General features: G+C 33.6%; 1 protein-coding gene across 3 annotated transcripts; it reads left to right on the forward strand.

Moving 5' to 3' along the window:
* The first annotated feature begins 2,472 nt into the window (after window positions 1-2,472).
* On the forward strand, window positions 2,473-8,713 carry LOC128999413 (uncharacterized). Of its 3 annotated transcripts, none has more exons than XR_008491293.1 (3): window positions 2,473-2,532; window positions 5,009-5,167; window positions 8,573-8,713. XR_008491293.1 is itself a non-coding variant. In XM_054425920.1 (3 exons), exons 1-3 carry the CDS (start codon window positions 5,089-5,091, stop codon window positions 8,693-8,695), a joined length of 366 nt encoding a protein of 121 aa, XP_054281895.1. In that variant the 5' UTR covers window positions 4,766-5,088; the 3' UTR covers window positions 8,696-8,713. The 3 variants fall into 3 exon arrangements, 1 of the variants encoding a protein (XP_054281895.1); XR_008491292.1 differs by lacking the exon at window positions 2,473-2,532 and adding an exon at window positions 3,364-3,501; XM_054425920.1 differs by lacking the exon at window positions 2,473-2,532 and adding an exon at window positions 5,874-6,037 and having other exon boundaries at window positions 4,766-5,167.
* Window positions 8,714-15,629: the final 6,916 nt, after the last annotated feature.

Here is a 15,629-nt window from a genome sequence, read left to right on the forward strand (position 1 = left end):
TTAAATAAGTGTATTAGACTATACTGAATGTGTTACATGCATTTATCAACAAGTAAATTTAAACAAGCATGGGTTATTGATAATTAGTTGAAAAACAAGTATTTACTCTTTAGGCAAGTATTTGCTGGTGGTTATTCACACCAAATTTATAGGTTTATGAGGGTATATACTTCATTGGAAAGGCTTTTTTAGAAGTACAAGTAAATACTCATGCTTATTCACTTCTGTTCAAGTAAATACTCAAATTATGAAAATTCAAGGCAAGTAAAAAAATGTGAAGAACAAGAACTTTAACTTAGAAAATAAGAATGTGTCAGCTGTTACAATTTCATTTAATTTATAATTGATGGTTGATTATTACCTAATGATTACAAATTATTAAATATATTTTTTTGCAAAGTTTTATTTACAATCTGTTTGAAATTAAACGATAAGTAAATATGATGACATTTATATAAATTAAATTAAAATTGGGGGAAAAATTATTAAAATGTATTATCTATACTAATATATAAAAATGAGATGGTGTGTGTTTGTGTGTCTGTCTGCTACTCAATAACGCAAAAACTACTGAACCGACTGGGCTCAAATTGCACACACTTGAAGCTACAGTTCCGAGGGTACATATAAAACTATTCCCGCTTCGATATTGTCCTAGGGCTCTGCCCAGTGGGCTTTCAAAAATTTGAGGTGAGAGATTTAAAAGTAAATATTGATTGATGGTATATCCATGGTAACAAAGAACAAACCTACAAAGTTTAAAAATATAAACAAGCAGAACTAACTGTCAAATGAGTTTTGATTTCACAATTCCACTCCACACAGCTGGTTCAAACATATTAAATACTGCACGAATATTAAAACAGAGAGGGTAAGGATTATAAATTTAAAATAATGATGTCACTAGCCCGAATGTAAACATTATTTAACATTACTTAAATCAAAGATTACATTGCTTAAATGGAGCTGTCAAACAATATGTTAATATAATTTCATCAGTTACACCATTTGTTTATGTTTATGATCTATTATACTGATTCTGTTCTAATATTTGTGAAATGCTGTAATAATATTTTACAGGCAATAATTCGTTGTAAAAGAAATCATTCATGGATATAGGAAATAATTAAGATTCTATAATCATTGCCAAGCCATTATCCTGAGTTTTATGAGGTTTATTTTTATTTTTGTGTAAACAGCAATATAATCCCCCTTCCGCAGCAAATTTATAGACTTAGTGAATTTCCATTTACCTGATTATAATTTCGATAAAATATGTTAAAAAAATTACCCTATTCTTCATATTTATTTCAATTTTCCTATTTGTTTCTATTTTTCGGTTTGTAACTGTTGTGATAGTTTTTTTGTTTACAGTGCAAACCATTTAACACGTTCTTTTATTGTACCTTAAAATCTATCATTGGTTTTGTATCGTAGGTAGCCTAAATAAGTACTCACAGTATGAGTACTTATTTTTTACTTATACTTATACTTTTCCCCCTCAATGAATTCGTGTATTTCACGAAGGTGTCGAGACAAAACCCACCGATTAACAAAATTCTTATCACAAAACTGAGCACTGGCATACATGCATTGTTGACAAGACAAGCCAAAACGATTAAGTACACCACGCGACCACGCGACAGACAGCATTGAATTTGACGTTTAAGTTCGGCACTGCTCGGTAAGATTCGGAAGCGTTCGGCACAGCGCAGTAGTGGGGGAAGCGTTGTTCCGATTTCAAATTCCGCTGTCCCCTTTGTCCCGTTTCTAGATAGACGAAAAAAAGGGCGGTGACGGTCTGACGGCCGTGGGGTGTCATAGCTTATAATGTCATAGCTTATAATCGTGAATTTGTTCCATAGCTTATAATGTTGAAAATGTGGCATAGCTTATAATCAGTTATAAGCTATGCCACACTTTCACGAAAAATTATAAGCTATGCCACAATTTCTCTAAAACGTTATAAGGTATGACACATTTTCAGTTTCACAACTTATAATGGTCAAATAGTGGCGCAGCTTATAATTCCGATTCTGTTCTATAGCTTATAATCCTGATTTTGAGTCATACCTTATAATCCTGATTTTGGGGCATAGCTTATAATTGAAGAGAATGTTGCATTGTGGGAATGGCATCAGCTGCTCGCTTCAGTCAGGTCTACCATATATACGATATTTTATGGTAGGATACGATAATTATTGTAATTGACCGTACTGACAACTGCGATATCGTAATTTATAACCTAAACATTTATTTATTTAAATGTTTTAAACGATTTTTCATTTTTATACGAGAAATGGCAACAATTACATGCTATATGACAATGAAAATGCAAGAAATATTTATGGTGAGAAGTTAAAAGATATGAAAATGAAGTGAAGGATAACGGCATTGAAAATTAATGAATTTTGTCAATAGTCCGGCTGGTGTTGACAGAAGATAAAGAAGAGGAACAATAATTATTAATAAATTGTAAACATCAAAAAATTCCATAACGCAATCGCAAAACTATTGAGGTGTTGAAATTCAGTAAGTTGTGTTTTAATCCAATCCTGTTCCTATAATAATAGTTTTATTAGTCTTAAAATAATGACGTTACCATGTAATCTGGTTTATGTTAAGGAAAATATAGTTAATTTTAGTGAACAATGTAATCAACATGAACACAGCACGAGAAACAAACATAATCTTGTAACACCTTACATTCGCCTTCACAAATCATTTAGAAGTCACAGTTACCAGCAATTTTTGTTATTTAACAAGTTACCATTAGTTGTAAGAAATCTACCTCTTGTAAAATTCAAAGAAACTATCTCAAACTGGCTGAAACAAAAAGCATTTTATAGCATTGAAGAATACCTTAAATGTACATTTCAGACTTAGACTAGAAACTTAAGATTTTTTGTATTAAAACTATTTGACGAAGCCTATTGTACGCTAATGTATTCCTGTACATTGTATTTAATGGCCAATAAACTTCTTGATTCTTGATTCTTGATTCTAGGCCTTGTTATTCAAAGTAACAAAATGCAGTAGGCTATTATTTGCTTGAGTGTTATTAGGTTAAGTTAGTAGGTACAGTTGCCTAGCCTACTTAAGCTTAAGGTAGCTGTGACTCAAGTTACAGATTTCCTGTGACAGGCCTAAACAATTAACTTAATAAAAATATCAGTGAATGTATTCAACGGCTGCACTTTATTTTACGTCCTACACTCATTCGAATGAAAATATCGATTATTAGATTGTTTCATTCGATATATCGTTTGGTTAGTTAAGTTAGGTTAACCTTACCTAACTAACCAAATGATATAACTTATCTACTTAATAATCGATATATCGATCGATATTTTCATTCGAATGAGTGTAGGACGTAAAGTAAAGTGCAGCCCTTAAGTTTACGTCCTACACTCATTTGAATGAGTATTAAGTATTCGAGTAGGCCTATATTCGATATAAGTAGGCTATCAAGTTTGTATCATTTGTGTAACCTTAGAAATGGTAAGCGTGATAATACTGAGCCAAGAGATTTAACTTGGGTAGGCCTACAGTTTCTTAACTGGGCTACGCTAACTTAAGTTAGGGCCTAATATATTTTATTGAACTACAGTATTGAATTAAAAATATTGATTAATAATAGATATTTTAAAATATACCTATCTAAGTTTATTATAAAATTAAATTATCATAACCTAACTTAACCAACCAAACTTGCTGATGGTGAAAAAATCGCATTTAGGTTTACTAATCGAATCGATAGTTTCAACAAAATTAGCGTAGCCCAGTTAAGAAACTGTACCCTTTAACTTATTCTACCATCAATACTGTTAATACTATTCAATGAAATGGCGACGATACATATTAGGTATTTTAAGCCAAGTATGAATGGAAATTTAAGTTAGTAGTCTATAAAATAACTTACAATAGGCAACGTCACAAAACTTAAGTTAGGTTAATTTCACACAGTAAACAAGGCAGCAAACCATGCAGTTAACTTATGGCAAAAAAACATGTAGGCTACCTAAGAAAATGAAATTGTGACACATACCTGAGTACATGAATAAAATTACAAATTAGGCAAGTAGGCCTATGGGTCAACTTGTTTAATATTAGCCCACCATACTTACAATTGATTGTAATTGGCAAAGGCAAATATCCTTGTATTATGTTTCTTTCATAACCTAAAATCAAATGAAAATTCGGTTTGAAGGTGTAAGGCGGGATAAATCTGAATGAGTTCGCGAACTAGCATGATCGGGCCATGGGACCGGGTTTTAATGAGTTCTATGCAGAGAAGGGGCCTAGGCCAAAAAATGTGGTTTTCTCATTTTTTACCCTTAAAACACAAAATTTATCAATTATTCTCTAGACCTTTCTAAAGAAATTAAAAAAAAATAATATGTCATCTATGTATCGTGTTGTGTATAGTGGAGTCGTGGATTAGTTGTCCGCTTAACTGTGTGTGTGTGGAAGTGTTCGCATAAAAAACTAAAGCTAACCGTTGCACCTATAGTATTAAAAAATTGCACGAATCTTAATTATGACACCAATGGAAAGACACCATAAAATTTAGACGATTCCGTTCAGTAGTAATTATAAAACCCTCAAAATACATTTTTAAATTTGTCCCATAAGAATAACATTAGAAGCTGAAGCTACCTTCTTCTACTTTTTATTTGTTTATGTTTTGCGACCAACAAAAAGCTTAATTTATATTTTAAACTTTATATATATATAGGCTATATTTATTTTTATAAATCAAACTTGAAAGCTTTATTTTATACTAAGCTATTAATGTTTTAATAAAAAACACACTATTAGTTCCACCTGGGTAATGACACTTGGGTCCGAGAGAACCAGTGGCCTTCGAGTTTTTAAGTTTTTATCTACCAATCCAAATATTTGTACAAAGAAAATATGCCCTACCTTGAGCTATAGTTCTATATTCTGTTTTTACTTTTAACAAGAAGTAGGCCTGAATGATGTACACTGCCTATTTTTGTTCCAGGTAAATTTTCTTGTAAAGCTTGGAGCATTGCAAATGTTTGGTGTTAATGTATGAGAGTACTTCACATGTAAACTATATTGATGAAGTTGTCTGCTTATTTGGGGCCAAATAAGAAGGAGAGAAATTTTCTTGGAAAAGAATCGAAAGCAATAAAGATAAGTAAGTTTGGCTTAGTTATCAATATGATTAAAACGCATTTTCAGTCCTTGTTTAACATTAACACGTTGACTGCTAACGCCGACTCTAGTCGGCGTCGCTAGCACTTCAATGTGGCGCGCGCCGACAAAAGTCGGCACCAGACCAACAGAAATATATTGAGTCAGTGTGAGCTTAGCCTCAGACGGAGACGTTATAATCGTTGCCAGCCTGCCAGCTTAGAATGCGAGCTTTACTTTGGTGTAGGTTGGTACTAAAATTTCCCGTAAAATCCTGTCTGGTAATGCTTTTGTCCCGGTTTCGGGGATTTTTTCTCTTCAACCCACATTACAAAGACACTGGATACGGATCCGTGCAGTGCTGCTACCTTTGGGTGTTTCAGTGAACTACATCCACTCTCGGGGTAACGCAGCATAGTCACCACTGCTCTTTTGTGATTCGTCAGTCTGAAATATTTGAATGCCAATTGCGTTCGCTGATTCGGTTGCGTGCCGGGGCTTCGCCCGCCACTGGGGAGCGCCTGTACGTTGTTTTCAGCAGTCATCGTGTTAACTTATGATGTGCTGTGGCGGTTAAGTTTTTATATTTGGAAAAAAATACACTTTAATCAACTTACAGCACTGTTCAAGTTTCAGAGTTACCTATGGTGACAGAATAATACAAGGCATGTTATTTAAGTAAGTACTGTTTTTAAATTTCTCCGTTTCAGTGCTGCGATTGGCATTTTGGACATTTGTGCTGTGTATGTGGATGTATTGGCAAGCCTGCGCTGGAAATTCGCCACAAATCGGCTGTGTTTACATCCGGTTTAGAGCATTCAAAACGGTGCCGCCAATTGAGACTGCCGTCGCCTGTGAAGTTTGCGCTGTACCGGTAATTAGATTTTTAAGTGCTAAAGGTGTGAAAGCCATTTAAATTCATTGACAGATTAGTGAAGTGTATGGGGAGAAAATTATGAGTGGCGGAATGGTACCTACGCAGGTGGGTAAGGGCATTTAAAGATGGCCGCACCAACGTTCATGAGGAGCAACGCACAGGGTGGCCATCTATCAAATTGTCATGGTGATTTCCAGGATGTGAATCCGTTATCTTCGGAACCGGAGACTTACGCTGTACAACTACACCAGTCTAAATATGTGGAAAGATCAAGTTATTTGTTTATAGTTTATTGCCCCCACACAACTGGTAACAATAAAGTAGTTTCACATCTTTTTGTGGTAAAAAAATGTTAATACCAGCACAGAATTAAATTAGTTATTTTTCCCCAACACCCATTAAACCTTAGATACATCGATTGCTCATATGTAGGAGCTTGAACAAAAACGATCATACTAGTTTGATGAGACACCGTGCTTGTCAGATCATGTGAAATGAGAAAGGCTACTATCTTACTAATGTTGTAAATGTGAAAGTTTGTGTGTTTGTTTGTTCGTTTGTGTGTTTGAAGTTCAATCACGTGTTAATTACTGGATGGATTGGGCTCAAATTTGGCATGATGATAGCTCACATTCACGATTAACATAGGTATAGGCATATTTGTATCTCAAAAATCCTTTTGGGCTCCGCCTTAGTGGCTCTAGAGTTTCCCATGTTAACCTTATGAGTACTCATATTTAAATGGAATTAAAGAATTTAGTCAGCTGTTTCAACTAAAAAGGTTGGTTCTATGATATGCAAAGGCATTAAAAGTTATAAGATTTACCAACAGGATGCAGCACTATTATTTTTTTTTTTCATTTATGAAAGCAGCTAATTTGAACTAAGCAGCAACAAAAAACTGTGATACACAATGATAACTGTCTGTTTACAGTTATGTTTATGTTTTTAATTTCACGAATAATTTGTGATATTTTGTGAATCTTTAATAATTAATTTTTTTCTTTTGTTTGGGTGAAGTGGTAGAACATTATGGCTATGGTAGATGAGTAATACTATAGTCATAGACAATAGAGTAAATATAGACTGTCAAAGAAAGGTTTTGCGATCTGCCGCTAGAGCTTTTTGCCATTCGATATCAGTTATCGGTATTCGATTCAGTGTCGTCGTCGACTACTCGCCAGCTGTTACCAGCACTACCACTCTTGCAAACGAAATGATTACTAATCGCTATTGTCGTCTTCTGCAATCGCGTCAAAATCATGAACATCTACCGCGGCTGTGTAGACATCATCATTGAATGCCATGATCACGAAACGTCATCGTCGTCCTCGATTGCGGCAAAATTGTGAACATCTTCAGCGGCCGTATATACAATCGTCTTGCGGGATCGCAGAAAAGACGTGATCATTTTTCCCGTGGTCCGTGGTCACGAAAACGTCGTCTAGCACAGTCACGGTTTAAGAACATCTCCCGCGGTCGTGTAGACACATCATCGTCTTGCGCCATCACGGAAACGTGATCGTTGTCTAGCGCGATTGAGTAGCGGTAAATCATGAAATTTACCGACTTTGATATCAAAATAAAGACTAAATCCCAACTTTTCCAGACCATTTTGAAATTCAATACTAATACCTGACTTTCCCGTTTTCCCCGACTACTAGACATCCTGGTTAAATTTAACTTTGACCTTGCAAATATAAAACAAAACCTTCCAATAAACCACTTCCTAAAATTATGGATTAATAAAGAAAAACTTTGAATCATTGTAATGAAACTACAAAAGTATAACAAATATATGTTTAAAAAAAATACAATAAAATATGGCATTTAAATTAATTTATTGCTTAATATTAAATAAGTCAATAAACTCCAATTCTGGGGGATTCCTCCAAAGTTGGCAACACTACTCCCAACTACCAAGTTGTTATGGAAACGGTCGCTAGCGCTTGATGCTGCAGCGGTGTGCGCCGTAACTACACATTACCCCTGGCGGTCGGCGCCAGAATATACGCTAACCGCAGCACAGCTGGCCACTCTACTCCTGCCCAGTATGGTCAGACCAACTAGCATATGATTTTATATGATGAAGCCGTACTTGGGCTACCGCTGTATGGTTTCATCATGACATGTATTTCAATCATTCACTGGGTTATAATTTGTATGTATTTGAATGGATACATTTAATTCTTAATTGATAAAAGACTATGAAAACCGTTTAGTGCTCTTTGGTGTTCTATAGTGCTATGGTGGACACAAGAGCGTAATCTGATTTGGTTCTACAGTACTTTACTTTACTTTAATTTTAATAGTAGCCTGCTGTTAGCAGGTTTGTGCTGTGCTGGGCAAGTGTGTGCAATATCCATGGAAAAATTATGTTGAATCCTCTCACCTTGTGCAAGGATCCTTTAAGTCGATCTCAATTTCACTTGCAGCAAAGTCCAGGACGTAAATTAACCACCAAGCTAACAAGACACCCCTTTCTCTATTTAGTTCTGATAACAATTTTGAGTTATTGTTTATTTGTTTCAGGATATCATGACAGAAGAATGCAGAAGGGTTGCTCAGCTATTAACTTCGCCTTATAATCTTTATTTATTTCAATTGTGTTGTAAGAAGTATTTTTTAAACAGTAAAACTTTCTCCAATTTATAGACTACCTATTATGATTCATTGTTGTGTTTTATTAAGGTCCCTACCCTTATCTAAGAAATATTTTATAAACCAAAATGTTTAATGCTGCTCGCCTATTATTCTTGATGAAATATTAAAATACACTCCATTATTGAGCCTAATCATATTGATTTTCACCTTTTAAAAAAGTAAGTAACACAACCAAGACCACCAGTCCTTAAATAAGTACTTCATAATTATCCCAGTAAGACATAGGCTAATGGATTTCCAAATTCCTCCCTAGGAGTTTATCTGCATCCGGACAACCAAATTTTAAGATTATTATATTTAAAGAATAGGCTTGCTAATACAAATATTATGTTCATTTATAACTATTTTCTCATTATCTATACATAAAATCGATTAAAATATGTGAATGCGACTATTATTACTGGTGGGGAGGGGGCGCCACAACCATGTTTGCTCCGGGCGCTGCCAACCCTAGGGATACCCCTGATATTTACCTTAGGCCCCATTTATGCTCAAGTTTGGGTTGCAACTAAGGCTTGGTGTGTCCCCCAAAACAAGCGACAAGCAAAATTTAAATTTCATTCTTTTGTACCGAATGTGATGCAATAGTGATGGTCTAAACCAGAAATTTTGAATCTCAAAACCGAAACCGAAACTTTAAAAAAATCAAATCCCGAATCTCGAATCTCAAAACCTAAACGCGAAACTTTTTTACTTAGCTGGTTACAAAGGTCAAGGTTACAAAAAATACACATAATCATAAAATGTTAAGTATGCAATCAAAACTGAAAGAGATCAATTCCTGACCATGACAAAACATAAATATGTGAATGTGACTGATAATCTTAAATCCCAAAAATAATTTTTTATAAACAATAACTAACAAACCAAATAATTAAACTTCTAACACCAACATAAACATGAATATTAAATTAATTAGAACATTTAGTGGTCAATATTTGTTTTTGCATTTAGTAAATATTGATGTGAAACTGAATTGTACCAGTTATAGTATTTAAGATACCTTTTGAAGTTCAGAATAAAATTTACTTAAAAATAAATTTAAGGCTAAAAAACAATAACAACGGCACAAAAAAATGTCAGTAGTTTCAAAAATAAAACTGCCAAAATCTTCAATTTCGAAACTTTTGAATCTTGAAACTTTGTGATCGAATCTCGAAACCGAAACTTTTCCGAAGTTTTCAGCTGATTAGACATAGGCGACTTACCCAACGGCCCTACGACGTGGTGGGGAAAGCTTCTAGCCAAGGGTCTGTCTCAGTGACCAGTGTGTCTCCAACCATCCTATGCGTGGGGTGAGTTGTTAAGTGGAGTCGTGCAAATCAATTTGTAGTTTGCTGTGTTAGTTGGCAAAAATTTAATTTTCAACAAACCCTAAAGCCTATATCCCGCAGGGATATAATTGCCACGCGTTTGGAATTAAATTAAGTTAGGAAAAACTCGTTTCATCCTCACCAACTTATACATACCGCTCCCAAAATTTCACGTCTTAGTTCAACCAAAATTCAATTTGTCCGCATTTTGGAAAAAAACTCATCCGTATTCTCTCTGATTCCAAGTGTTTTGTGTCTGACAACCTAGTAAGTAAGTAACTATATATTATTTATTGTATTAGTGTTATAATTACCTACTCTTAGTGGGTCGTACAAGCCGTTACATTTTATTTTATGTTTTGTCATTTCCTGTTCTTGAGCACATGTTTTCAGATTCAGATACTAATAAGTACATTTTGTATCCATTTTGATATAATTAATTGGTATTGATACATAGTCAGTGATTTATTTATTAAAATACATCACATAACGCCTAAGGAGTGCTTCTGCACGCAGGCAGGTAAATTGTCAAAATATAATAATAGTATAGAATAAAAGCAACATAATAATAAATATAGTAATAAACATAATAGAATAAATTATTAACAGTATTGAAAAACAAGTATAAAATAAGTTAGGTTGTTATCAAAGTTTACAAATAAGTTATATCAATTTCTATAAGTTATGTTTACTACAATCAGACTAATAAAAAATCCTCAATTCTGTAACAACAATTGTCTAACAGGTAAGACAGTAAGTGTAACAGGAACTTTTTAAATGATTCTACCTCTCTCAGTGATAAAGGAAGCTTATTATACAGTTTGAGACCCATATAAAAAGTACTCTTTTCATAAGCAGCAGATTTATGTGTGGGGTACTGCAACACAGAGCTCATGGGCCTAAAGCTGTATTGGGAGTTACTTCTTTTTTCTTCATAAATAGAAAAATGTTTTTTGACAAAGATTAAAGTGTTGAATATATACAAAGAGGGCACAGGTAAAATCTTCATTCTTTTAAATGAATTTCTACAAGATGTTCTTGGATTAACTTGTGCAATAACTCTTATAATTCTCTTTTGTATTTTAAATATTTTTTTACTGTCAGTGGCATTTCCCCAGAACTCAATACCATAGCCAATGTTAGAGTCCACATATGCAAAGTATACCATTATCTGAGTTTTTTTCATCTATTAATTTTGAAAGCACTAAAGTAACGTGAAATGCTGCATTAAGCTTAGATTCCAATTGATTTATATGATCAGACCATGTTAGAGTTGAGTCTAATTTTATTCCTAAAAGGTTGCAAGATTGAATTTTACTTAATGTGTCTTCTAATGGGTTATAGTCAATCTGTCTACTTTTTATGCTATTAGAATGGAAGTTCACACAATATGTTTTATTTCTGTTAAGTTTAAGATTATTGGCCAGAAACCATTCAGTCATAAGATCAAGATCATTTTTAATTTCAATTTCTAAAATATCAGGGTTTTTATTTTTTAATACTGCAGTAGTATCATCAGCATACATTACCAATTTTGACTTAAGATTTTGTTTCAAGAGGTCATCAACATAAATAAGAAACAACAACGGACCCATTATTGAACCCTGGGAAACACCTTCAGTGACATTTTTGAAGCCTTAATAGTTAAGAGTAATTCAGTTGAACTTTTTGTTTTCTACCCAACAAGTACGACTCCACCAAATCATAAGCTTTTTGTCTAATTCCATAAAACTGAAGTTTGTGCAATAAAATATTGTGATTGACACAGTCAAATGCCCTTGACAAATCACAGAAAATGCCAATCGCATACTGTGATCCATCAACGGCACTTGCTATGTAATTCAAGACCTCAAAGAGAGCATCTGAAGTGTTACAACCCCTTTTAAATCCAAACTGATTACTACAAGGAATATTGATGGTTTCAAGATATGATACTAGTCCAGAGCATATTTTAAGTGATTTCCACTGGGCGACAGTGACGCCGGACTTGCTGGGGGGTATGGAATACCCCCAATCAAAAATGGGGTTCCGAGGCCCCCCCGAAAATGTTTGCATAAATTTAAGTGAAAATCACACATTTCTACATATCTTGTAATGCACTTTTCGATTATATTTGCTTGTAAATAGTCCATATAATCTCACTTAATTACGTAGGTATTCTAGAACGTTGTAACAGGCCAAGGCTCCCTTCACAACCTCTTGGGCCAAAATCTAGCTCAATACTCTAAAATATTTACTTAATGTTATTTTTTTAAATTCCGATACATTTAAAATGTGAATCATTTAAAAAAAATATGCCGGCACCACCCATAGCCACTGGGCGACAAAATCTCAGCACTGGGCGACACTTAACATGTTATTTTATGCCCTGTACTAGTCTATTACAGATTAATTTTTCATAAACCTTGGAGAAAACTGGCAATAAGGATATTGGTCTGAAATTCTCAAGCTGTGTTTTATCTCCTTTTTTGTAGATTGGACGAACAATACTATATTTCAGTAAATCTGGAAATATGCCTTTATTAATAGATATGTTGATGATGTATGACAAAGGTTCAACAATGCTGTTTTTACAAATTTTTAAAATTAAAGAGGGAATGCCATTCCATCCTGAGGATCTGGAATTTTTCAATTCACTAATTATGGACCTAATCTCACTTGATGTAGTTAATTTAAAACAATCTAAGAAGTCAGTACAATTTGTACCAGCATTAGTTAAATATTTATTCACTTTATCCATATTTCCCATTAGATTAAGCTGTTCACTGGTGTGCAAGAAAAAATCATTAAAAAGGTCTGCAATTACTTTTGGGTCTTTTATTATTTTATTTGATTTCTGGATTCCGTTTAAATTAAAATTAAAATCCTGCTTCCTGTTACCAGTTTCCTCCTTGACAATTGACCAAGCAACTGTAGTTTTGTTCTCTGCACAACTAATTCTTTTATTATTAAACTTCATTTTAGCACACTGTACAACCTTTTTTTAAATTAGTTTATAAGATCTAACATATTGGATAAAGTTGACATCATTTGATAATTTGCTCAACTTATGTAGTTCTCTCTTTTTCCTACTTGCTATTATAATGCCTTTTGTTAGCCAGCTTTTTGTTGTTATCTCCTTGCTCTTTGTCTTTACCAAGGGAAATGCCAATTCATAATGATACATGAATATAGTACCAAGAAAATGTTTATAAGCAGTGTTAGGATCAGAGATTTTAGCGCAGTATAAAGAATCCCAATTTTCATTACTGATTGAATCTTGAAATTTTAACATGTTTTCTTTCTTAAAACATCGCTTTTTGGTTTCAGTTTTTTTTTTTTTATTTACTTTATAATTAATATTAGTTGATAAAATCTGATAAGTGTGGTCAGAGATGTCAGTATCTACAACTAAAGTTTGACAACTGTCTAAAGCTACATTAGTAAACACGTTATCTATACAGGTTTTAGAAACATTAGTAATCCTAGTGGGTTGTAAAATAATAGCAAACATGCTGTAAGATTCCATCAGGGATTTGAAATGCACTGTGTGAGGTTCTTTTTTGAACAAATCAAAATTAAAATCTCCACATAAAAATATACTGTAGCCTACTTAGAATATTTTTTAACAATATGAGAAAGCAAAGAATTTAGAATATTAAAAGAATTTCTTTAAAGTTGTTGTATCATTGTGTGGTGGTCTGTATATACACACTACCAAGACAGGTTTAGCTAGTGAGGCTTCAACTGCACAACACTCCAAAACAGATTGTATGGAAAATTTGCAAATGTCATGTTTTTCTATGGCTTCAATTGTGCTGTATGCTGTACATATGATAATAACCCCTACAAATAAGTGACTGGAGATCATTTTTTACATGCACAACTGAAACAAAAACATACAAACTACAAACAGTCATGATTTCCTCATTTACAAAGAGATGTCTGAAAGGGGCATCATACTCAGGTTTGCTAGGATTCTTACAGCTCTTTTTTTATTAGCAGTACATCATTAGTTTCAGCAGACCCACCCCAGAGTCTGAGCCCATACAAAAGAACTCCTTGAAAAAAAGCTACATAGGCTTTTTTTAGACAGTTTTTATTTAGACAACTTTTTAGACTTCTCAAGAGGAAGATAACTCTGGAAATTTTACTGCAAACCAAGGTTATATGAGGGCTCCAAGTCAGTTTTGTATCAATGCAAATACCCAAGAGCTTAACAGAGGTCACATGCTGAACATCTGCTAAACTCTAAATTTAAACACAGAATTCTGACTGTAAATTTTAAATCTCGGTTTTTGTGTCTACTTTAGTTCTTGTCCTGTGACACTGACCGCTACATGAGAAGATCGTTTTATTTGGCTAAATGAAGGCGTAAACAGTAAAATAATAATAAACAAATTGTAAACAAAACATGACCTCTATAATCTACATTGCACCGTACAGAAATAAAACTACAATAATTTGGGCTTAAGCTGTTCCATAAGTATGACAAATCTACTAAATATGTTTTGATCATAAATCAAACATTAAGCCCCTTGGAAGATTTGTCATCCTTGTTGAAAAGCTGAAGGCAATTTTATTGATATTCTATGCCGACTGTAGAGGTTGTGTTTTTTTTACAATATGTTTCTTGATTGTTATTTCAGTTATTTAAAACTAATTTGACCAAATAAAACTATCTAATCATAAAAAATAACTGGTCTCCTAGTTATCTAACCAAACCGTAAAGCACAAATCTTAAAATTAATTACCCTAATATAATAGAAACAATATTTCGTTTACACTAGCGATCAGTGTCGACATACATGAACTAGACACGAAAAACAAGCTTCAAAATCAACAATGGGATGAGAAGTCTACTTATGTTGCATAGTCTACGGTTTTATCTATGAAAAAGTATTTTTACACCGGTATTACACAATATTACAAAATAAATATTATACAATAGTTATCATGCATAGCATAAATAAGCAACACGAGCAACATCAAGCTTATGATAATATATTTCAGCTTACGTAATTAAAGTAAAACAGCAGATACAAAAAGTTATTCTATTATTCAACAAAAAACCATTTCATATATAGGCTACATCTATTACATATGTCGTCCAGGAGTAGAAAAAAATTGAAATACTTTTGGTTTTGCTACGTTGGCTGCACTTAACGCAACTTCTTATTGCCGAGTAGCGGCTGCTAGTCCATACGATAATTTGAGGACCATTGCACGATAATTTTTTTGTCTACTCAGGATCGATCAGCTGTCCCATCCGCTATGACGTAATTCCCGCGCGTTATAAGCTATGCCACGTTTTTAAAATTATAAGCTATAGAACAAATGAGATATTATAAGCTGCAGCACATTTGAGCTATACCATTATAAGTTATGCCACATTTTAAGAAAACCGTTATAAGCTATGCCACATTTCTACGATTATAAGCTATGGAACAATTTAAATTTTCCATTATAAGCTATGCCACATTTTCAAGATTATAAGCTATGCAACATATTCGCAATTATAAGCTATGACATTATAAGCTATGGCATCGTACCCTGACGGCAAGGTCTCCTATCAAGTCAAGTCCAATCCAATCCAATCCAACAACACGATTAACAACACGAACAGTGTTCGT

The sequence above is a fragment of the Macrosteles quadrilineatus genome, unplaced genomic scaffold, assembly GCF_028750875.1.
Source record: "Macrosteles quadrilineatus isolate MER2022 unplaced genomic scaffold, UCM_ALF_1.0 Scaffold_8__2_contigs__length_117827958, whole genome shotgun sequence".
NCBI lineage: Eukaryota > Metazoa > Arthropoda > Insecta > Hemiptera > Cicadellidae > Macrosteles > Macrosteles quadrilineatus.